We start from the raw sequence: 24,406 nt of genomic DNA on the forward strand, positions 1-24,406 counted from the left end.
AGAGTGGAATTGGGGAATCACCAGGGAGTGGACATGAAGTGTTGGGCCACAAACAAACAACAAAACAGCAGTGCTGTAAAATCAATACAGGCATTCTTAACGCCACACCAGCACACCAGTAAAAGATCCCCGCCTGCCTATTAGATGAAAATAAGACCAAGAGCATGTAAATTAACCAGGCATATATCCTGTTTCAAACTGGTGTCAGCACTTCACTCAGGTGGACGGATGATGATATTGGAAATGTCAATGTGTGTGTGTAAAACCTAGGCTCTGTTCGAAATAGACTACTACATACTGGATACTGCATACTGGACTCAGTATATACTGGATACTGCATACTGGTCCTCGTAGTAGTATGCAGTACAGTTTCCAGTATGCCACAAAAGCAAAGCGTACTACGGGGTCACGTGAACGTAGCGTTGCATGATGGGATGCAGTACACCACGAAGATATCTCTGTTCGCGTACTGGAATATTTTGCGGAAGTAGTAGGTCATCCGGGTATGTTTCGCGTACTGGAAAATTTCATTTTGGTCACATACTGCATACGGCATACTGATTTGGGGCTTGATCAGTACGCCAGTAGTATGTAGTAGGCTATTTCGAACACAGCTCTAGACAGACTAGACAGTAATGTTGCCCTGTTAAGAAGCCTTTAACAGTTTTAAAAAGTTTTGTTGCTTGTCATTTTGTTCCAAATAACTCCAGAAACCCACAGGCTAAAAACTTACAGTTGACCATTACAGCACAAAACTGCCCAACAAGCATTTCCCTTCATTATAGATCCCCATAACCAATCATCTTGGATTCCACTGGATTCCAGAGTAAGATTAAGTTGTTTCCAGATGTCACTGTGGGACAAATGATGGCTGGAAACAAGGTTTGAATACAGGCAAAAAAGAAAGAGAAGAAAAAGAAAACGAGAAAGGAAAAAGCTGTTTTGCCAGGGAGGGAAACCACAGTCATAACACACAGCTTCAAGGACATGACCAAAACCTTCCATCACAACTGTGGCAAAAGCAAAAGAAGAACCCATCTGTAAATCATCTGGAGCGACAAACGTGGTACTACTGTGTACAGATGCTAATTTTTCCTCCAGAATTAGCTTACAATTGCTCAAGGACGTTAAAGACTCCCAAGAGTATGAATATGAACTGTTACTATGGTAGTACTACATTGCAATACAAAAACTCACTAATTAGCTGCATTTAAATTAAAATGACGAATGGTTCAGTTGGCCCGTTCAACAACATTCAACAGGCAATCGCTAATGTCAGAACGTTGGGTCACTGTGCCCTTATAAGGCCAACCACCAGGGACACATCACGACGCTCAGCACTTCCAGGGTACGGGTTTTAACCCAGAAAAACTGCAGAGATGGCAGATTTTGGCTCAAGTTGCTAAGATGCCACTGGGTAAGCAGGACACAGCTAGCTGATGGCAGGCCAAGTTAAGTAATGACCTGATTAATATTTCACATCCTTGTTTTCTATTTCACTCTGCAAGGTCTGGAGATGGATGACATGGCCACTGACTGCCCACGCAATGCGGGGATTAAGAGGATACTAATTAAGTGGAAGTGGTTTAAACCGAAGACGAACTTTTCATTTAAACCTTAATAAGCTCCTTAAGGAACATGGTGAAAGGACCTCAACTAATCAAGACAAAATCATAATGAGAAATTACTTTGTGCACCTGTCAAGAACAAATTTAACAAGCTTGACATATGTGTGTGCACTGTAACGAATGGCATTCTCTTTAACTGAGTATAATTGGATTTTTCTACATCATCCTTGCATGTGATAAAGTGGCAATCCTGATACTGCAGCATTTGAAAAGCATACATGTTTTTTATGCTTTTCAACATGCAATGAAAGGGCAACGCAATGAAAGGGCAATCGTCATCCACCCACACCCACCCATCTAGTTTGGACAAACAGGTACAGACCAAACAAAGCTGCTGCACTAAGCAGAAAGTGAGCATGTCAACATCAACATCCAGACACAGACATGCTACAAACGTCAAGGCCCCAGACACTGATATGTTATAAACAGCATGACAATCAGCTTTACAATAAGTGATGCATTTCCTACCTGACAGGAAAGCCAGCTTCTTCTTCAGGATGGGTAATATGGTGGAGGCATCCATGATGGCCTGAGCTGGTCCTCAAATCATGCAACTGCGACAAAGTGAACTGAAAGTGAATTTATTAAGTCCATTAATATGTATTAATATCCTGCATTAATATCCAAAAGAGCTGTTTACATGAGAAAACTGAACACTTTCAGCAGCAGAAAATTTGTTCACGAACTGCGAAATTGGGACACTCTACGTTATCAGCTGCATAAGTATTTGCAGTTTACAGTATTATAATTCACAACATCCCACACTACACAACAGCTATTCCTCATCAACTATCTGTTAAAATCTGAACCCGAAACCACCATTCCTGACTAACTAGACTCTGGAATGGCCATATCACCATGACATACTGGCCAAGTCTTAGCCAAGATAGTGTGGTTGCCAATTTACGTCAACATATCTTCTATACAGCCACTGTCAACTAAAACCAAAGACTCAGCACCTTAAGTTACGAAGATGGTACAGCTTAGCTTTGTCTTTTGTTCTTGCCCAGAACTGACAAACCGACAAGAGAAATCAAGACAGACTTACAAAATCAGCTGCGGAAAACTGCCACACTTACCTCAAAAAGTGATACAGAATAATAAGATCATTCTCTCTCACACATTTCCGTCTGGACTCATGTTCTTTAGGACAGAAGAAAAAGATGTGGGGGGGGGGGGGATAGAGAGCGCGAGAGAGGGAGAGCGAGAGAAAGATAGAGGGAGAGAGAAGCAGAACGGATAGAAAGAAGACAATTATTAACAAAGGTTAGTTCTAAGATCACAAGCTTTCATTGCTCAGTTAGTTAACTGCAAATGTGGAGTGGAGTTATCTCTCCCCAAAACTGATGCATCGGGAGGGTTGTTGGAAAATTCCAGATAAACTGCTCAGAATGGATGTTCTAGTGTAAGCATCCAAAAATCACCAGCCAGCACCACAACGACAAGCAAGCAGCCACTGTAAGCAGTCATGGCAACCTGCATGAGCTTCCCAAAGCCAGGAAAACACAGAAAGCCAAACAATTTACTTCTGTTATGAACCCATGTGAAGAGATAGGCTGGCTGGATGAAGGTGCCATGAGTTACGCTATTAACGTACTGATTCATAAGACGATTCACTTGTAAAGTGCCACATCACTACAACACCACCTAGACAATGACTCGAAAACACGCAGCGAAGAACATCGCCAAGGTCATTTGTCCCAAAAAGCCATCGGACTATATAAGTGTTTTACTGTCCAGTAAAGGGGGGCGGGGTGAGTTTCACTCCCACATCAGTGTTAAATCTTCCAAAAACTGCTGAAGCGATTTAATAAGGAAATGTCTTGAGGTTTCTAATACATTTTGGCACTATACTTTCATTTAAAAAAGTAGACACCAGGATCCAAGTATGGGAACGGATGCTTCTTACATCTAAACCTGACATACTCACTACTGCATAAACACACTGACTGAATGTTAATGTTAGAACTGAGTGTGTGTGTCCATGCAGGCCATGGTACCGCCAGTCTACGACAACATAAGCTGCAGGACGACCTAAACCCGGCTGATAAGAACATGTTTAACTAAACCAGGCTGATGAGAGCGCGCTTAAGTGAGCCCAGATGAAAAGAGCATGTTTAACTAAACCCGGCTAATGAGAGCACCCTTAACTAGACCCAGCTGATGAGAGCGCCCTTAACTAGACCCGGCTGCTGAGAGCGCCCTTAACTAGACCCGGCTGCTGAGAGCGCCCTTAACTAGACCCGGCTGCTGAGAGCGCCCTTAACTAAACCCGGCTGATGAGAGCACGCTTAACTAAACCCGGCTGATGAGAGCACGCTTAACTAAACCCGGCTGATGAGAGTGCGTTTAACTAGACCCGGCTTATGAGAGCGTGTTTAACTAAGCCCGGATGATACGCGCGTGTTTAACTAAACCCGGATGATAAGAGCACGCTTAAACTAAGAGAGGGTTTAGTTAAGCGCGCTCTAAACTAAACTAAGCCCTAGCTAGCTGAGGTTTGCTAGCTCGCTAGCTGACTGGGCTGAAACCGTTTTTACCCGAACCCTCCGTGCGCTGTGTGGCCAAAGCATGAAACAAAAGCATAAATCCTGGGAGGGCACACCTAACCGGCCTGGCTCGCCAACCTACGAGCCGGTAACTCATTTATTAGTAAAATAATCCATAAGAGCTCTCCCAATAATGAGCAGGGGGGAAGCTAGCTTATGAGCAGCTAAGCTAAGACAGTCGTCTTCGTAAGCGGAGTAAATACTCGGATGTGGCGGTTCGCAGAAGGAGAAATAAAGGCCGACTAGTCCAACCATCAGTTACACGAGTTAGTCAATATGAGTTATTCGAGTTGTGGCCATGCGAGTGGTGCGATGTACAGGGCTTAAACGCGCCGCCCTCGGCCTCACACACGCCCGCCAGCCGCCGCTACCGTTAGCGTGTGGACAACAGACAAGTAAACCGTCCGAGTCGGGACGAATATGTGCGCTGGGTCATGCAGACACAACGACCTGCACTACGGGTCGAGCACCATTAACGGCCACGAGAAGAGGTGCTGGGACGAGGCGCGTCCCCGTCCGCCTTACCTCGCCTCCCGCAATAAAGGATCACGCAAAACTCCGGTTTGGCCACGACACGTTACCACAGCCCCGCATGCAGCTACGCGTTTAGAGAGGATTTCGAGCAGGATTACCTTCTCAACACGACCGTGAGCAAACGCTGGTGCGAGGGGCGCCGTGGTTGTAGTGATAATAGCAATAATAAAGGAGAAGGAAGGCCAGCTGGGCTGAGGGCTGAAGGCTGTATGTGTGTGTGTGTTGGAGAGGGGCCGGTCCACGGAGCCACTCCCAAACACACACCACAAGCACCAGGACGGGGGGCTGGAGTGGGCGGTGAAGGGTTTACAGACAAAAAACACAGTAGAGGATAGATTTACACCATTCTGTATCATTCAAATAATGCAGTTGTATCTTATGAATAAAACTGGCCATGCAGGGATGTGTTTTTTAAATGAACATCGTTTACCTACAAAGTTAGTGCAAATACAAGAATGATTACTGCGTTATTACAGGTCGGCCTGTAATAACTGCATGGGTTTAACACTCTTGGGCTTTATTTTCAATGTAGTGCATTTCATTTAAGCGTTTTTTTTATTTAATTAAGGACGTTTTTTTTTAGAAAATATTGTGACACATTTGTATTTTAGTTTGTTTACAATTAAAGTCAGAATAAGCAAGAAGTTCTGTCTAACCTGAAAATGTTCTGTTTAGTAGCTGCATTTTTGATTGGTTGGGGTTGGATGTTTTTGTACAGACTGCTTTCATGCTTGAATTGTGATTATCCATTAATGGTTACTGTTCATTTGTGTCAGGAAACATCTCTTTGCACTGAGTGTTATTGCAGTGTCTTGTTTTTCCATATTCCCTATTAAATATTGCCACAGTTTTACAAGAATTGTCATCACATCCACTGTTGTAAGCCAAGGGTGTCCAACTCCAGCCCTGGAGACCTACCACCCTGCAAAATTTAGTTCCAACTTGCCAGTCTCTAATACTGCACTCTAATACTGAAGGCCTTGTTTAACTGCATGGCATAGGATCTGTAGGACCAGAGTCTGGCAGCTGGAAGGTCAAATAGAAACGTGGGAACTGTACTTTTAGCTGCCGATGTTTATAGCTGCTGTGGGAATGAGAATTGTACTGAGAGAGAGCTGAGGTTGCACTGAACGAGAGTCAAGACTGTTCCACGCTGCTTGAAACTTTTTGTATACACTTTATTTGAGAGATTTTGAGCTATCAGAGAGCACAATAATGTCTAAGTAAGGGTCTTATCTAGGTATACAACTATGTATAGAAGAGTACAAAATACTGAAAAGAACAAAACGAACAACAACCAAAAGAGATCACAATGCCCACCCACTCAAAAAATCACAGTTTACAGCACAGCATAGAGTAGACACATCATCAGGATACATATGAAGTCATAGTTAAACCAGGTAAAATGTTCACATAATTCATTAGTGGGTCTCAGATTTTGTAAAATCTCTTAATGGAGTCCTTGAGGGTTCAACTAATTTTCTTCAGCTTGATGTTTTGCGTCAAATCATTGATCCAATGGTTGTGTGATTGGAGAGTTACATGCTTCTATTGAAATATAATTGAGCATCTAGCTAAGAGAGGAAAAATCAATGCCATCAATGCTCTTTCTTGGAAGTGAGGTGGGGGATTGGAATCATCTTGAACTTAGAACATACCAAATATAGTGATTGTTAGAGAAGGAATAAAATTATAGACAGATGTTTTAGAAATAAAGTCAAAAATGATGTTCAGAAGGGAGCCAATTTTGGGCAAGACAACAACAAATGGTAAATGGGTTTCTGGGCTCTGTTTGCATGAGCCACAAATGGGACATATGTTTGGAAATATTCTCACAAGTTTAGCTTTGAAAAAGAATATGTGATGTATCACTTTGAACCATATTAACCCAGATGGAAGATAAATTATTTCCCATTCCTCATCAGACAGTAGGATAATTTACCCATTGTTCCTGTATATGACACAATGAGGGGATATATTGATCTATAATCTGAGCATACATCACTGAGTTTTTAATAATAAATAATAATAATAATAAATCCAGACATGACAATGGGGGGTGTTAGAGACTTGGTAAACTTCACAGGTCAGTTACAGGAGTGATTTTATAAATTCTTTCCTTATGTAGGCAGGTTTATTGGTGCAAATATGCCACAAGATAATCTGGTTATAGTGCTTTAGAAATTATTGTGGTATAAAATATGTATTGCTTGGAATAAATAAATATTTTGGTACAATAATTATCTTTAAAGACTTTCCAGATCTTTATGGATATATTTTTTGCAATGGTCTACAAGATTGGTAAAGATGCCCTTTAACTAGACTGTAGTAGCATGTAGGGATATTTACCTACAGGTTTTTAAAGGAGACATCTAAAAGTTTATATGGTAGATTGCATTATTTTGCAGCATTCTTGCTGGTGGGGAAGAACTTATTTTTGCTATAACCTGACATTTCCCCCAAAATCCTGGTTATGGACAGGTTGGTGAGGTTGGTGATATAAAATAGTAGATCATCTGCATATGGTGAGACAGAATAAGTCATAAGGTGAGACAGAATAAGTCATAAGGTGAGACAGAATAAGATGGAGTGGCTGACATGAGTCATTCTTTCATTATGATGGCAAGCAGCTCTGTAGCACAGATTAAAGCACAACTACTGAGGAACTACAGAGCAAGAAATTCTGGTAGAAATGTCACAGCTAACAAGTCACCGACAGAAACAGTGCACAAAAACACTTACAATTTCGAGGAACAAACAGTCCATCACAACATCACTATTTACGTTCAGGGCAAGAAATTCCATTAGGAATTTCACAGCCGAGAACAAGTCCACCAACAGAAACTATGCACAAAACACTCACTAACAATTATGTGGAAAAATAATCATTTTGAATCAGAGCGTCAAAAGTGCTAAATGATCCTTCATAATAAATAAAAAATGCATACATAGAAAGGACCTGGTGGTGAGCCCCCAAATTGTTAGGTTGTGAAACTGTCTCTAGACATAAACCATAGTCATCAGGGTTCACAAACAGAAGTATAAATTTGTTCAGCCTGCAGTGTTCCATAGCTGAAATGTAATCTAATCCTAATAAATCAAATAATTTATAAATAAATAAAATGATAAAATCACAGAAATTACTTCTAAACAGGAAGGTTTTGAGGCTCTTCTTGAAGCTGTACTGAAATGTCTCTGAGCTCCTCAGGAAGAGAGTTCCAGAGCTTCAGGCCATAGTGGCTAAAAGCACCCTCTCCAATCTTTAACTGTGTTTTAGGAATCACCAGTAAATTACTTTAGATTACACCTGAGAGACCTGACTGGAACAGATCTAGCAATCATTTCACTAAGGTAGAGGAACAAGGCCATGAAGACATTTAAAAGCCATAACCAGAATGATCCCTCTTTCCCCAGTGGGTCAGAACAATTGCAGCAGTGTTCTGAACTTACCGCAGGTGTGAAACAGAGCTCTTTGGGAGAGCAGATAAAACAGAGATACAATCATCTAACCTTGATGTGATAAATGCATGGACAGGTTTCTCACCATCAGCAGGACAGAGCATGCCTCAGACCTTAGACATATTTTGAATTATATGAGGAAGAACTGCTTCAAGGTGGAGTGCAATGGCTTTCAAGAAAGATTTACCATCATAGTTTATCAAAATAACTGATCTGCAGGGTGAGCAGTCAAGTGACTCCTTGTTTTCCTTTAAAAGCATGTACTAGGCGCCTGGAGGAGTGTCTAAGATGCTGTATATATCTCCATGAGTACCGGAGCAGCTGAAGGATCATGGTCTGATGTATAGATGCTCTAACATATGTGGAGATTTACTAACTTTATAAGGTAGGAAGGGTGATTTCAGGCTGGGCAGACGTAACACTTGGGTCTAGTACCTGAGTGTTCACCACCACAGATGAACTCTGCTGATAGAGTGAGTCAGAGATGAGCACTGGAGGGGAGAACGCAGGATACTATCAGACAGTGCATGCATGTCACATGTATGTGAACGCAATATGTCACAGTAATTAGTGAGTCTGAATACATAGATTTTATCAAACAGTATGCAAAAATTCCCTGGATGGCACATTTCATCTAGAGAGATTTTGAAGTATGCACGCTGCACACTGTATCATTCCATGATTCCATTGGAGCTGAAGAGATGTTCGACATGGGTCCCCAATATTATACTTGACTGCATCACTGAACACATGAGTGGCAGATGAGATCTTCAGTGCCTTTTATACCCAGATTTTAAAGCTAAAGCAATAAGAACATATCAACCACAGATTTAAGTAAATGAACACACACCAGGTCATCATGGACAATATATCAGGAACAGAGCCGTTTATGTTGTAACATCTGAGTATAATACACATATCACATGGTTCTGTCCTTTGTAAATGGTGTAACCATTTGAACCAAACTACTGGTCGTAATGTTTCTAAAAATGTGTCCTATCTGTCAAGCCACATGAACACTTGAGCACAGCCCATATATCTCTTACGTAGCCGGCATATCTCATGTAGCCCATATATCTCTTATGTAGACGACATATCTCATGTAGCCCATATATCTCTTACGTAGCCGGCATATCTCATGTAGCCCATATATCTCTTATGTAGACGACATATCTCATGTAGCCCATATATCTCTTATGTAGACGACATATCTCATGTAGCCCATATATCTCTTATGTAGACGACATATCTCATGTAGCCCATATATCTCTTATGTAGACGACATATCTCATGTAGCCCATATATCTCTTATGTAGACGACATATCTCATGTAGCCCATATATCTCTTATGTAGCCGGCATATCTCATGTAGCCCATATATCTCTTATGTAGACGACATATCTCATGTAGCCCATATATCTCTTACGTAGACGACATATCTCATGTAGCCCATATATCTCTTACGTAGCCGACATATCTCATGTAGCCCATATATCTCTTATGTAGCCGGCATATCTCATGTAGCCCATATATCTCTTATGTAGACGACATATCTCATGTAGCCCATATATCTCTTATGTAGATGACATATCTCATGTAGCCCATATATCTCTTATGTAGACGACATATCTCATGTAGCCCATATATCTCTTATGTAGACGACATATCTCATGTAGCCTATATATCTCTTATGTAGACGACATATCTCATGTAGCCCATATATCTCTTATGTAGACGACATATCTCATGTAGCCCATATATCTCTTATGTAGACGACATATCTCATGTAGCCTATATATCTCATGTAGCTGATATATCTCTTATGTAGCCAATATATCTCTTATGTAGCCGATATATCTCATGCAGCCGATATATCTCTTTTGTGGTTGATACATCTTTCATGTTGGAATCATCATCTGCGTTGCCCTTTTATTTCCAGTTAACCATCTACTGCACACATTATTACACCAACAGGTAAAAAAATTTACAGTCTTTTTTATCACTTAAAACGAACTTTACATGTTTAAAGTTTTTTTAGAAATATATTTTTTAAGGGGTACGTTTTGGTACGTTGCCATATGGCACAAAGTTGGGAGCATGGAATTGTCCAAAATGTCTTGGTATGCTGAAGCATTCAGAGTTCCTTTCACTGGAACTAAGGGGCCAAGCCCAGCTCCTCAAAACAACCCCACACCATAATCTCCCTCCACTTGGACATGCATGGCTTGGATGCAGCTGCTTGACCATGGAAACCCATTCCATGAAGCTCTCTGTGCACTGTTCTTGAGGTGATCTGAATGCCACATGAAGATTGGATGTCTGTAGTGATTGTCTACAGAAAGTTAGTGATCTCTTCACACTATGCACTTCAGCATCCGCTGACCCCACCCCAGTTTACGTGACCCACCACTTTGTGTCATTTATTTTATTGACATGGTACACAAAAGAATAAACATATGGTTTCAAAAACATATATGTAAGGATATAAGCCTATCTGTAAACATATCTGTCTAGTCCTACACCATTTATCTATCTATGTGTCTGTCTAGCTCCACTGACTATATTGTTCCATTGTTGCACAATGTTGCCATTTGGCAACGCACCTAATTTTTAAAATAAAAAGTAAAAATAATTGGAAAAATAAATTTTTTTAATTGGAAAAATAAAAATTTTTCCAATAAAATTAAGTCATAACATCCCACAGGATCTTTCAGTATTTTTGTAATGCTGTAAATTGACGAAAAATTGGCAAAATCGTTGTAGATTGAGCAGCTCTTCTTCAGGTGACCTCAGTATGGGAACGAGCATGACTTTGGAAGGGATAAATGTCATGTGATGTCTTCCAAGCACATAATTGGTTAAACCAATGTCCCATGTTCTATGTAAAAGCCAATCAGTATTCAAGTTTCTTTTTAAATATCAGGAAATTGCAAAGAAATGGTTTGTTGCCATATGGCAAAACCATGCAGTAGATAGGAAACCTCCTAAATGCGTAACTCGAATTATGATTTCAATCATTTTATCCATTGAAATGGGTTGTCTTATATTCTGACAGATTTGAAAACTTCTGCAAGGACATAAATCCATTTTTAGATATCAACGTGGAGATCTGATGGGCTATCTCAGAAAAGACATTAAATTATGAATTGGTGTTCAAACTTGCTCAGTTTTGTTGAGGTGGTGCAGAAGGGTTGAGGTGATGCAGAGGGTTAAACAATATTGTTTAGTCTTGGGATTTTCTCTCCTGTATTAAGTATTTGATAAACATCTCAAATACTAAATACAACCCCTGGCAAAAAGTATGAAATCACCAGTTTACATTCATTTCATGATGTAATATTAAGGTCATTTCAAAGTGCAACTTGTTGGCTTTCAGAAACACTAAAATAAATAAAAATAAAAAACATTGTGGAAACAAAGTAAATGTTACTTTTATTGAGCAAGCACAGGGAAAAATATGGAATCACTCAATTCTGAGGGAAAAAAATCTGGAATCATGAAATACAGATAAACAAAAGAACATTCAAAATACATCACTAGTATTTAGTTGCACCAACCTTTGGCTTTTATAACAGCTTGCAGTCTCTGAGGCATGGACGTGATGAGTGACAAACAGTATTCTTCATCAATTTGGTGCCAACTCTCTTTGATAGCAGTTACCAGATCAGCTTCGCAGGTCAGAGTCTTCTTGCTCATCCCAGACTGGTGATTTCATACTTTTTGCCAGGGGTTGTACAAGCACAATACATCACCTTAGTGAGCCTGAACTAAGATATGTAACTCTAATGTATAAAAAGCAAAAAACATGTAGAAATGCTATTTAATGAGTTAAAGTTTTCTGAGCATCATTGGCTTTTGGTAATTAAACTGAAAACTCTCATTATTTTTTTCAGATAGGGCCATGCTCCTTGGAGATTTGGAAACTTCAGAGGTGGGAAACCACTTTATTAATGTGAAATCTTTAGAGTTACTGATAACATTTGCCAAACATGAAGGTCAGGGGAGCCGAGGAGTGTTTGAACACAGAAACACAGCTTGGTAACTTCTCAAACACACAGGCGCACTACCATGGGTGGTAAATCTCTGAGGAGTAAGATGGAGTGTGTTTGAGCAGGGAACCCTGGGAGGCATGCCGAACTCCAGCCTTCCTGGAGCAGAACCGGGCCTATCTGGGCCAGGGGAAATGAGCCAGGCTTATTTTCCTATTTCATTGTCTTTTTTATAATCAAAATAGTGAAATCTTGCTTTGTGAAATATCTTGCTGATTATGTTGAATGGATCTTGGGCGTCTATCGTTGTTTTCGAGTGTGTTGGATTCCATTACTTTTGCGAGTGAGCTCACGGTCTACACACCATCTCATTACATCCTGTGTGCTTTGTAATCCGTACCCACTGTGAATTAGTCTGAATTAGAATTAGTCTGTTTATTCCCACGGACTTGTTACTTTGTAAAAGCATTAAGTTGTTACTCAGTGTTATTCATTAGGCTGATTCTCTGTATTGTCTTCCAGTGAGCCAATTAATCAATCCCCACAGTTGCTAGTAATGAACAAAAGCTAATAGGGGACAGCTAGTATTATGCAAATTAGATCATGTTTGTACTTTCGCATTTTCCTGAGTGAAGTATTCCTTTAATATAACAGAGCAAAAAGGTAGCAAATATACACAAAACATTTTACTCATGATTATATCATGAAGTGTTTTATCAAGAATAAAATTATTCTAACCATAATGTAATTTTGTTTCATTTCCTAAATGGCCTAGGTTTATTAACCACTGATTCCGGCCACAGAACCTGGGCTCCTAGTGGCTGTTGGACCCAGAAAAGACTAACAACCTGCAAATGTAAACAAGTGGTGGTAGGACAACAAACTTTTTTGGAATATGTTAACATTGATGTTACAACAATGAATTAAAAAAGAAAATAAACAGAAAAGACATGTTATGTTGTTCATGTTGTATTAGTACGCATCCCAGATGAATCAATGCAGAACTGAACACTGTGAAAATGATTTTTTTTCTTAGCGTGGTGGTGGTGGTGGTGTAGACCCAGGAGAGGTGTGTGAGAAAACAGTTCTGTAATGCCGAAAATAGAAAGGAAGATGGATAAATTCTGTTGCTATGGTAATCAAGCTTACTCACAATAATAACTGAAGAGTGAAAAGTTCAAAGACGGCCACTAGGGGTCTCTGTTAATCCAATCACACTTTATAGTAAAAGACAGCATGAGGTAGTGCATGGTAATTCCTTGCCTCGGTGTCCCCATTTCACAGTTTCCAGCGCATTCATTTAAAGCTTGTATACACAGACATACCGCGTTGTACAATTTCATAGCTGGTCCACATAAAAATTACAACTAGCACGATAAAAGCAAAAAAATACACAAACAAACCATTTATTTACTAGCATTTACTTGCATTCTCTTTCTGAACTCTGGTACAAGCAACAGTTTGGAGATTCAAATAATGCAAGCGTGGGCTTCCTTAGCTGAATCTGATCTAACTATCGAAGCAGATGCACGAGTGAACGGGAGTGCAAACGCAGGGTCTGATCTGTGGAGATGAACAGATGTAGACAGAAGCGCCGTCTCCTTCCATTGTTCAACGCGCATTGTGCAGCGCTGATGTGCAATTACTGCCTGTCAACCTCGGGGGTGGTTTTACAGCCAAAGACCAACAGCACTCGTCGTTAAACAGACATGCGGTGAATGAAAAGAGCTCCCGCGGAAGTGCTTTATCCGTAGGTTCAGCGCCAGCGGCATCCCGTCCTCTTCGGGCGCCACGAGGGAAGATGACACATCAGATGGTCTCGCGCTTCGCTTGGCCGCTTGCACGTGGTTGCAAGTGGAAAGGCAGTTGAACTATAGAAGGCGCTGTGAACAGAGGACAGCAGCCCAGCGAGCGGAACCAAGCATGCTAAGACTGTAGGATGGAAAGAGCAGTTCAAGTCAAAGCGGTTAATTGGTATCTGCGTTAAATCTTACAACTCATTTCTACATTCAAATGTCAGCTGTTTGGAACTCTGTTAGGTAATTAAAGACTGTTACTGTATTCATGATCTCTAGAGAGTTAAAGTGCTCAGGGCTACCAATCTAGACAGTAAATACTGTTTAGGCAGTAATTACCACATTATTCTGCAAACGCACAATATGATAAGGTTTTTTTGCATATACAAGATTTGACTATTGGAGAACAGACAAATAGCTTGATGCATAAATGCATGTTATGCATTTAGAAGATGCTAAGCAAACCATTTTTGAAATGAGAGATGTACAGATTAAATCTCTCAGACAGCATTCTCCAACAAATCTAATTTCCTAAATTCAATTCAGAAGGATTTCAGTTCACATTTGCAAATAGATTCAGACTGCAGGGATTTTGGATGGTTCACAGTCAATTTGTTGCTTGAAACATAAAAAACTTCATAAGAAAGTACAGTTGTGCTTAAAAACCCTTTTGACGAAGAATGGATCCATTTCAGCACGACCATTCTATTAGAGACAGTTCTGACATTATAACAGTTCTGACTTTAAAACCTCATTTATTTGCACTTCAGAAGCATATGTTTCAAAAGCCTCTCAGACCCACACCCAGCTCAGCAGATACATACAAGGGCCCCAGCAGGACGGAGTGAACACAGAGACCGGCGTGTCCCAGGAACTCTCACAGACTGGCAATTAATATTTCAAAGGAAGTTGAAAAATATAAGGACTTACATCCACAGTCTCAAAAATATGGATCCATGTGGGAATGGCTTCCATAATTTCCTTTGTTATCATGTACTTCATACGGCTTTGGGTTAATTTACTGATTATGACTACCAGAGTTTCCTTACTTGTTAATTTTTGTTGTTAAATTCTTTTGACTCCTTGAGTCACTCCATTGCACCAATGGGTAGGAGGGTTGCTGGGGAAGAAAGAGACGTATTTAGCTTACTGACGTATTTAGCGGTCAGATAACACGCCTGTCTTTGGAAGCACTTGCTTGGAAACTGATCTGAGTGGGGAGTTTGAAGTCATCTCTTCTGTTTACTTGTGCTCGCAAGGGCAGACAAGGCTGGGAGTGCATGTGTGTGGGAAAAGCACACACGTGAACGGAGGGCTAGGGGCCGTTTGAATCACAGCGGAGGGCTAGGGGCCGTTTGAATCACAGCGGAGGGCTAGGGGGCGTTTGAATCACAGCGAAGGGCTAGGGGGCGTTTGAGCGGAGGGCTAGGGGGCGTTTGAATCACAGCGGAGGGCTAGGGGCCATTTGAGCGGAGGGCTAGGGGGCGTTTGAATCACAGCGGAGGGCTAGGGGCCGTTTGAATCACAGCGGAGGGCTAGGGGCCGTTTGAATCACAGCGGAGGGCTAGGGGCCGTTAGAATCACAGCGGAGGGCTAGGGGCCGTTAGAATCACAGCGGAGGATGCACCTCACATTAGCAGGACCCATCCAGCTCAGGAGATGCTTTCTGTTAAGCGCTCTTGCCTTGGTTAAACAATAGGGGCTAGCTGCAGACACAAGACAATCTAGCTTGGCAACAAGATGGCACAGATTTGTAGCGTCCTTCAAAAAGACAGTATCTGTTTTTTGTTTAGGGACATCATAGGAGAGAAATGTAACTAAAGTGTCGTTAAAGTAACTACAGAGAGCGTGTTGTTCGATCTAGATGTAAGGTTCCATCCCAAGGTCGGCATTTGTGACCCTCTAGAGAGCACTGATATTAGGAGTGATAAGGAATTTTACAGCAGCAGGTCAAATGCCCCCACATGTCTATCCCAGGGGTTAACAGCGGTCTTGTATTATAGCTCTAAAAGGATTATTTTGCTGTTCTAATGTCAAGCTTAACAGATCTATTTGGGGATGGTGTTGAGTAGTACACTGCCTTGTGACCAGCTGACTGGACCAATCGGAACATATTATGGTAAGCCCTGAAATATGCGTCTCCATATTCCAACACTCCAAGAGGAGAAATACGTGGAGACAAATACCTGACCTGCATGTGCATAAGAAATGAGTTGTTGTGAAAATATCACCTCTGACCACAAGAACACAGGTGGGGTTTGGATTACCATCACACCTTCATTCAGCCGGACAGCTGCTAGCTAAGTAAAGCAGTCAGCTTGTGTTTCCTGGGCCTCAAGTCTAGTAGCTCATTATTGTCCATACAAAACTGATAATAATGGATAGATGGAGGGTGGGTAGATGGAGGGTGGGGAGGGTGGGTAGATGGAGGGTGGGTAGATGGAGGTTGGGGAGGGTGGGTAGATGGAGGGTGGGTAGATGGAGGTTGGGGAGGGTGGGTAGATGGAGGGTGGGTAGATGGAGGTTGGGGAGGGTGGGTAGATGGAGGTTGGGGAGGGTGGGTAGATGGAGGGTGGGGAGGGTGGGTAGATGGAGGGTGGGGAGGGTGGGTAGATGGAGGTTGGGGAGGGTGGGTAGATGGAGGTTGGGGAGGGTGGGTAGATGGAGGGTGGGGAGGGTGGGTAGATGGAGGTTGGGGAGGGTGGGTAGATGGAGGGTGGGGAGGGTGGGTAGATGGAGGTTGGGGAGGGTGGGTAGATGGAGGGTGGGGAGGGTGGGTAGATGGAGGTTGGGGAGGGTGGGTAGATGGAGGGTGGGTAGATGGAGGTTGGGGAGGGTGGGTAGATGGAGGGTGGGGAGGGTGGGTAGATGGAGGGTGGGGAGGGTGGGTAGATGGAGGTTGGGGAGGGTGGGTAGATGGAGGGTGGGGAGGGTGGGTAGATGGAGGTTGGGGAGGGTGGGTAGATGGAGGGTGGGGAGGGTGGGTAGATGGAGGTTGGGGAGGGTGGGTAGATGGAGGGTGGGTAGATGGAGGTTGGGGAGGGTGGGTAGATGGAGGGTGGGGAGGGTGGGTAGATGGAGGTTGGGGAGGGTGGGTAGATGGAGGGTGGGTAGATGGAGGTTGGGGAGGGTGGGTAGATGGAGGGTGGGGAGGGTGGGTAGATGGAGGGTGGGGAGGGTGGGTAGATGGAGGGTGGGTAGATGGAGGGTGGGTAGATGGAGGTTGGGGAGGGTGGGTAGATGGAGGGTGGGGAGGGTGGGTAGATGGAGGGTGGGGAGGGTGGGTAGATGGAGGTTGGGGAGGGTGGGTAGATGGAGGTTGGGGAGGGTGGGTAGATGGAGGGTGGGGAGGGTGGGTAGATGGAGGTTGGGGAGGGTGGGTAGATGGAGGGTGGGTAGATGGAGGTTGGGGAGGGTGGGTAGATGGAGGGTGGGGAGGGTGGGTAGATGGAGGGTGGGTAGATGGAGGTTGGGTAGATGGAGGTTGGGGAGGGTGGGTAGACATGAGTAAACCTGCAGATCAAAACCCAGTTATGCATGTATGGACAGCCACCCACGCACATGCGCACACACATGTATATGCGCACACATGCGCGCGTGCGTACACACGCACACACAGACATCTGGCCTGACGTGGAAAAAACAGGCCTGTTTGGGCAAGATAATCATCAGCTTTTGTAAAGTTTTGAGAGTGATGCAGCCAGAAGACACCGTCATGATGGCGAAGTTTAAATCATTCTGATTAGCTGTGATGGTCTGTTTGCTGACTCTGAGTCAAAACAAACAGTTGGTGAAAAAAGCGGGGCAATAAGACCACCAATCCCCTCACGCTATTAAAAGCTGGAAAGAGTCCAGAGGGAAACAGCAATTCATATAAATTCCTGATCAAATGAGATTATGCTGTGGGAAATCAAACGTTAATGCAGATTTCAAAGACATTTCACTAAGGTTCAGGGTGATCCTTAAAACACAGAGACTTAGGCTGCAAGGTAAAGTCGATGTTTACATACATTTTCATGTAATTACCATGTAATTACCAGTCACAATCTAGCCATTTAAAGATAGAGAAGGCATGATAAGAAATAAATGGTGATGTACTGTGTAGCCAGCAGGGTGGATTCAGCAACCCTGGAAGATCTGCTGGCCAGCGTTAATGTCATTATATGGGAAGGAGAAGGAAAATCTCAGTCTCAGCAGCAGTCAGTGGGCAGTGCCCTTCATCCGTCATACCACCGTTGTCATCGTAACTCAGAAAAGAGAAAAAAAAACAATCACATGCGAATACATAATCACACATGAACGTCATTACCAGTCAAATGAAGCCACGGTCGAGGGCAGCAGGAAAAATGCTGAATAAAAATGTTAATTACTGCTGTGAACACAAAGGACGATGTAATGCAGCCATGAATCACCAGGCGGACACAAACACTGGAAACAATCAACAGGTACATTCATGGTGCAGCTTTCTCCATGTCAAACGTCAGGCTGAAAGGTGTTTAGCATAATTTTGCTTGAATATGCATACTTCTTGAATATGCAAACAACCAGTGACCTAGAGTGTAGCTATTAACTCACAGCTCAGCTATATGTAAATCTGGGTCAGATACTATGCATTACTGTTCTCAGTTAACCAAGCAATAATGAAGTGATGGACAGATAAATGAACATTACCAGGTGATAATACAGTTCGGCTCATGTCAGCAGGAGACCATGGTGTTGCCTCTCCTTTCAGTGGCAGCCATCGCAAAACTGAAACTTCGGTAATGTAAAAAACAAACACACAAACAAAAACAAACCTAAACAATGTTCAGTACTGCATCAGCCGCGTTCCTTTTGGAAATCAGATCAAGACATTATGGGAATGTGCATATGCATATAAGAACTTTTTTGTTGCTAAAAGTATACTGAAAAGTCACAGGTTACCACCTCCACAAGCTGTGCTGCTTAGCAACCATTATACTACTATTAATATTATACTAGCAGCAAAGCTCATCAACCTTTAGAAATGTTCACCCACTAATAATTAATATTATTATTAGTTTTCATCAAAAAGAAATTTTACCTAAAGAGAATATACCATAACCCAATAATCTTCCATAATTCAAGACTCAGCAGAGGGTTTAATAAAAGACACATGAAGGACATATCACCATATCACCAGGCAATACACGTTAGGATCCAACCAGAAACCTGGACTGATCCAATCATTAAAAAAGGGTCTCAAAATAAATAATAATAAATATTGAACATTTGGACAGAAAATGAGTCTGAATTTTGTTTTCATCTAGCATGCTCTATGTTAATAGCTCCATAGGTTGTTGCTATTAGAAACCATATTAAAAATAATTATGATACATAAACTCAAATATGGACCTTCTGTTCACGAAAAAGTACTCTACAATACAATTTGGGAAGAAAATCAGTGAAATATATTATTTTATTGAAAATGAAATATCTTTTATGTACATACTCTCATACATACATATTATGATCTATGAAGTAAAGAATTCTCTGTGAATGGTAACTTCTCTTTCTTTGATTCTAAAAATACAAATAAATCTGCCTATGTCTAGCACCTCCGCCCCTCCAGAAAATACAATTAGTATTGCAACATCTTGGGTCAACATTAAAAACACTATGGGGGAAACTGATATTGAACACTATACATTATTGCATCATCAAAGAACTGCAAATGAGTGCAGTCTCAATACAAATGAAGATATCACAGAGAGATGAAAGACGTGTGGCGTTCCTTTGTCCGATCAAAAGGATTCAAATCAAAGAAAACCGATCCAATTCATTTTTTAATGAACAGTAAAACCAGACATCTGATGCCTCTAATGCGTGTGTGTCCTTTCTCTGTTTGTGTAGGTGAGGTGGATTTCACATGAACTGATTTTAATATGGTTTATATGAACTGAGAAGGATGACGTTTCTTCGGGAGCCGTGAGAGGGAAACTATAGTCCAACATCAGAACCCAAGAGAACATCAGTGGTAGGGAAATGGAGAGTAGGAAAGCGTGGTTGACCAGTCCCACAAACTACACGACACAGGACAGCACACCGGCCACGACCGCTTCACACACTCCCTGACGACACCGAGCCACTGACTCAACACACACTCCGATGGATTTAGGTTTTCGATTGTTTTTCAGCATCATTTCCATACAGCATGTGTGTGTGTGTGTGTGTGTGTGTGTGTGTGTGCGCGTGTGTGTGTGTATGTGTATGTGTCTGTTCAACTGAATAGGAAGACCATGATCATTCAAGTCAATCAGGAAACAGTTCAAGCGGTTTTCTTTTTTCCTACAACCATTTCCTCCTGCAGGAACCTAAACGCCTCCCAGCAGCTCACAACAACTTGGACCTTTGAGGAAAAAGAAGTTTCTGTTTTCTTTTGTTCCTTGTTTTGTTCTTTTTGTTTTTTTAGGCTGTGTAGTTCTGACAGCCAATTGGAGCACAGCTCTGCCGGTGGGCGGGGCCATATCCTGCATGCGGCTCTGGGCTCAGCAGCAGCGTCGGTGTGGTTGGGGTGGTGGTGATGGGGGCCGGAGGAACAGGCTCTCCAGCTCAGTCCCCCAGTTGCCCCTCCCAACCGCCCCCAGGCCAGAGTGTGTGCTCAGTAAGGGGCAAAAAGAATCGACCCGGTGGATGGGCGTATGGGTCCCGGTGCCGCTCGGAGGAAGGACGCAGGCAGTGTGGCAGTTTGAAAGATGGAGGCGTTGGGGCGTGGGTGGAGAGAGATGGGGGACACTGTGGTAGGGGAGAATGGTGTGGAGATAAACGCTGGCGAGATGGGCTTCACCAGGTCCTTCTGAAGGGCCAGCTTTGCCTGCAGAAGAGAAGCCCAGTTAATGACGTCCACTGGGGACTACACAAACAACACAGATTTGGAACTGTAGGTCCATAACATCGCATTCAGGTGTCTACTTCTTGACTTTTGTGAGTGTGAGTGTTGCTATAGCAACATATAGCACTGGCTGGCCTTAAATATGGAACTCAAGTTTCCCTCCATTTTTTCTATGGAAATATTTTCATTTTGTTACACTGTAATTACTCTGTCACTCTTAGACTGGAGCTAAAGAGCCCATGTACAGCTAAATATCCAGAAATGTGCTTGTTTGCATGCATGTGTATGTGTTTATATTTCATAAGTGTTTATATTTTACAAATATGCAGAAATGTGCTTGTATGCACTCGTGTATGTGTTTTTATTTCATAAGTGCGTGCATCTGATGCGTGCGTCTTCTTTGAAAAGAAAAGGTAACAAAAGCATGAAGCAATTGAGACTATAGCCCTGACAAGTCACCGTTCTTGCTAGCTGTCATCGGCTACTCATGCCTTTCAGGCAAGTCTGCAAGTCTTTGGCTGATGCTTCTCTGTGCTCGACAGATATCATCACGTGCAGCCAGACTTCAGTATCATACAGGTTTCGCATTGTGTCCAAACACATCAACCATCCAGAGACACCTTGCAGGCATCTGCTAGTGTGCTGCATGGGCCAATCTTCCTGACCTCTGACCCCTGAAACACAAGTGGCTTTTAATGGAAGCTGTTGGTTAAGTGTGTGACAGCATTACCGCCAGTGTGCCGGTGCTCCGCTGCTGTTTGTTGTAAGGGCTGTACTTGGGTTTCAGGGGTTTGCCTGCCACACGGTCCTTGTGCCTCCGGCTGGAGATGTGCTGTGGATCACACAACAAAAACTCTGACATCTTCCTTCATCGCAGCTGCCGCTGTCGCAAAGTCACGTGTTGCACCGCAGACGGGAGACACGTGATGGCGGGAGACACGTGCAGACGGGAGACACGTGCAGACGTTTTTTGGTTTGGAAGACATTTCAATGGATTTTAGAAGCAATATTGCTCTACATGAATATGTAGTGTAGAGGAAGGTTCTAACGGCACCAAAGTCAGGGGTTTGATCAGCACAGAACACGAGTCTCCTGATGAGTGGACATTTACGTCACGCTGGGTATGAGCACGTGTTGCATGCGGAGTGTAAGAACTAGACATGTGAAGCTGAAACAGTATGAGGTTGACTCTACTACAGACATCAGTTCTACCAACTAACCAAACGCTAGCATGTCTCTAAATTAAGAGCAGCAAGCCTGTAAATTAAGAGCAGGTGAGTTAAATTAAATTAGACATTGAACTCTTGGAACTGAACTCCTGGAGCTCAATGCAGAATTTACAGGAGCAGGGCAGAGTTGCGCTTACAGAGAGAATTACGTTTAACATCACTTCTGCCGCGCATGCCAACGTAGCACGCTAAGAGTAAGTTAAAGGGCCGAGGGCTACATCAGCCTAGGCTGCAGGACACCACCCACAGCATCCACCACTCGTGTCTGAGTCCCACCACACAACCCCACGGGCCCTGCCGCATACCTGCTTGAGCTGGATTTCGGAGTTGACGTGCACGTCACAGATTTCGCAGTGGAACGTCTTGTTCTGTAAGCCTGAGCCTTTCAGGACGTTGGCCTGCATTTTGAGTTTCGAGCCAGGCCTGGGGTAGGCCTTAATAGGCCCCGCCCCATTCCTCGCCTCGAGCATCGTTTTATGCTTCGAACCTGCCAAATGTTATTATTATTTTTACACTATTAGAATTATACATACATAAATTTTTAGAAATATACATACACACAAACACACACATATATATAGCTCCGCTTCCTTTATTCTCTTTGCTTTGTTGATTCAATAAAAAAACTGAACAGTAATATGCTAGTTTTGGTCAGTAAACGAAACATATGTTCTTAATGACATTCTAATGAATATTCTAATGTTTATATTTTACGTCTCACAATGAGCCCCGCCTCCACCTGTCAATCATGTGTGTTTTATTTTGTTAACCATATACGTGTATGGTTCTGGTCATGTGTAAGATCCTGATCCTGTTCTCAAGCCTTTGCTGTCTGCCCGAGTTAGTATGTTGCTGTTTTAGCTGGTTTTATTCCCTTTGTGACCTCATTATCCGGTACCTTGTTCATATGTTAGTGTTTTCTGTCAGCTGCGTTCATCAATGTCTGATTCTCTGTTTAGTGTAACCGTGTTTAGTTCAGTCGTCACCCTCTCCGTTCTCTCTCTGTTCGTATTGTTAATAAAATAGAGTCAATCCTGCACTTGCATCTTACCCTCGCCGACTCAACCTTACATTATGTCACAGACCTCACTTTGTGAAACAAAACATTGTTTTTTAATCAAAATAAATAGAAAATTGTATGTCAGATAGGTTCATCCATAATACTGAACATGTTTGTGTTACTCAGTGCTCACAGGCCTGACAAAGGGGCCTGTTAAATATTTACAGAACCTCTTCCTGTCAGTGCTGACATCTTTTCAGCGAATGTACTTGTGCCGCGATGTGGTTTCTTAAAGACGACGTACGTCTGAGCAGCAGTGGAACGCTATGTCTGGTCCACATGTTGCCCTAATCAGAGGCATTTAAAGTACATCTGAGGTGGGGGGTGGGCACCTGTGTTGTGAGCCTCCAGTTGTGAGAGGGAGTTGACTGCTACTTTGCATAGAGAGCAGTACAGCAGCTTCTTGGCTTTCTCCTCCTCGGACTCCTGGCTGGGTTCGGGCGGGCTGGCGGGCTTGGGGGTGCTCCGCGGCGATGACCTTTGACCTGCAGCTTCCACAGGCAGACTGGACGATGAGGGCGGAGACTTGGAGAGGACGGACACAGGTGACGGGGCGGGCGGAGCAGCTGGGGCGGAAACGAAGGGTCTCGGGGGAGCTGGGGTAATTAGGGCAGGAGAAGGATCTACAACTTTATCTGTAGAAGAGAGAGAGAGAGAGGGAGAGTGAGAGACAGGGAGAGAGAAAGGAAGAGAGAGAGAGAGAGAGAGAGAGAGAGAGAGAGAGAGAGAGAGAGAGAGAGAGAGAGCGCGTGAGAGACAGAGGTGGCACAGAAGAAATGAGAAAGGGGAGAGAGAGAGAGAGAGAGAGAGGCAACATGAAAAGACAAAGATGAAAAGAGGAAGAAAGTAGAAGGACAAGAGAAAGTGAGAGACAGAGAGAGCAGCAGAGCTGACGGTGTGAGGGGGCAGGAACGCAGCACTGTTCGGGGACCTGTGTTCAACTCCTCTACTCAGCCCTGTCTGCAGGGACGTGTTACAGTGGTGTGTGTGTTGGGTACCGCCCCTCCCTGGAGGCAGGAGCTGCTGGTTCTAGATCAGCCCAGTTGCAGCAGGTTAACTGGGCGTCTCCTCTCTCTGACTCTCCAAATAGTGTCACAGCGATCAGGGCTGGAAGGTTCTAAAGTGACACCCCCAACCCCCACTGTAATGGTACGTGCCGCAGTGAGCCCTCCAGAACCGTGAGCATGATGTCACAATGGTGGAGCAACTTGCCTTTTGCACGAGGGGATACTGCTGTAGTGACTTTGGGCTCAGAATCTGATTCCTGCCTGAAGTCTCCTCCAGGGCTACCATGACCTAACAGCACCATTAC

The 24,406-nt window shown here is 43.1% G+C and overlaps 2 protein-coding genes across 7 annotated transcripts in view; both read right to left on the reverse strand.

Moving 5' to 3' along the window:
• sestd1 (SEC14 and spectrin domains 1) overlaps positions 1-4,987 on the reverse strand; it is a 34,623-nt gene extending 29,636 nt beyond the window's left edge. Inside the window, exons 1-3 of one of the 6 annotated variants that reach the window (XM_077002323.1) lie at positions 4,810-4,987; positions 2,708-2,771; positions 2,097-2,197 (exon numbers count right to left, since the gene is read on the reverse strand). In XM_077002323.1, the coding sequence (XP_076858438.1) occupies positions 2,097-2,151 (55 nt within the window). In that variant the 5' untranslated portion in view covers positions 2,152-2,197; positions 2,708-2,771; positions 4,810-4,987. Of the gene's footprint in view, positions 1-2,096; positions 2,198-2,707; positions 2,772-4,702; positions 4,720-4,809 lie in introns of those variants that run through there. The other 5 variants (XM_077002319.1, XM_077002318.1, XM_077002321.1 and 2 more) reach the window with 5 other exon arrangements.
• Positions 4,988-19,092: 14,105 nt separating this feature from the next.
• The window catches only part of znf385b (zinc finger protein 385B), a 94,199-nt gene continuing 88,885 nt past the window's right edge, over positions 19,093-24,406 (reverse strand). The window contains 4 exon segments of the mRNA XM_077002326.1: positions 19,093-20,787; positions 21,536-21,637; positions 22,340-22,521; positions 23,427-23,690. Of these exon segments, the coding sequence (XP_076858441.1) occupies positions 20,575-20,787; positions 21,536-21,637; positions 22,340-22,521; positions 23,427-23,690 (761 nt within the window). The 3' untranslated portion in view covers positions 19,093-20,574.

This window comes from Brachyhypopomus gauderio, chromosome 4 (genome assembly GCF_052324685.1).
Source record: "Brachyhypopomus gauderio isolate BG-103 chromosome 4, BGAUD_0.2, whole genome shotgun sequence".
In the NCBI taxonomy this organism is placed as follows: domain Eukaryota; kingdom Metazoa; phylum Chordata; class Actinopteri; order Gymnotiformes; family Hypopomidae; genus Brachyhypopomus; species Brachyhypopomus gauderio.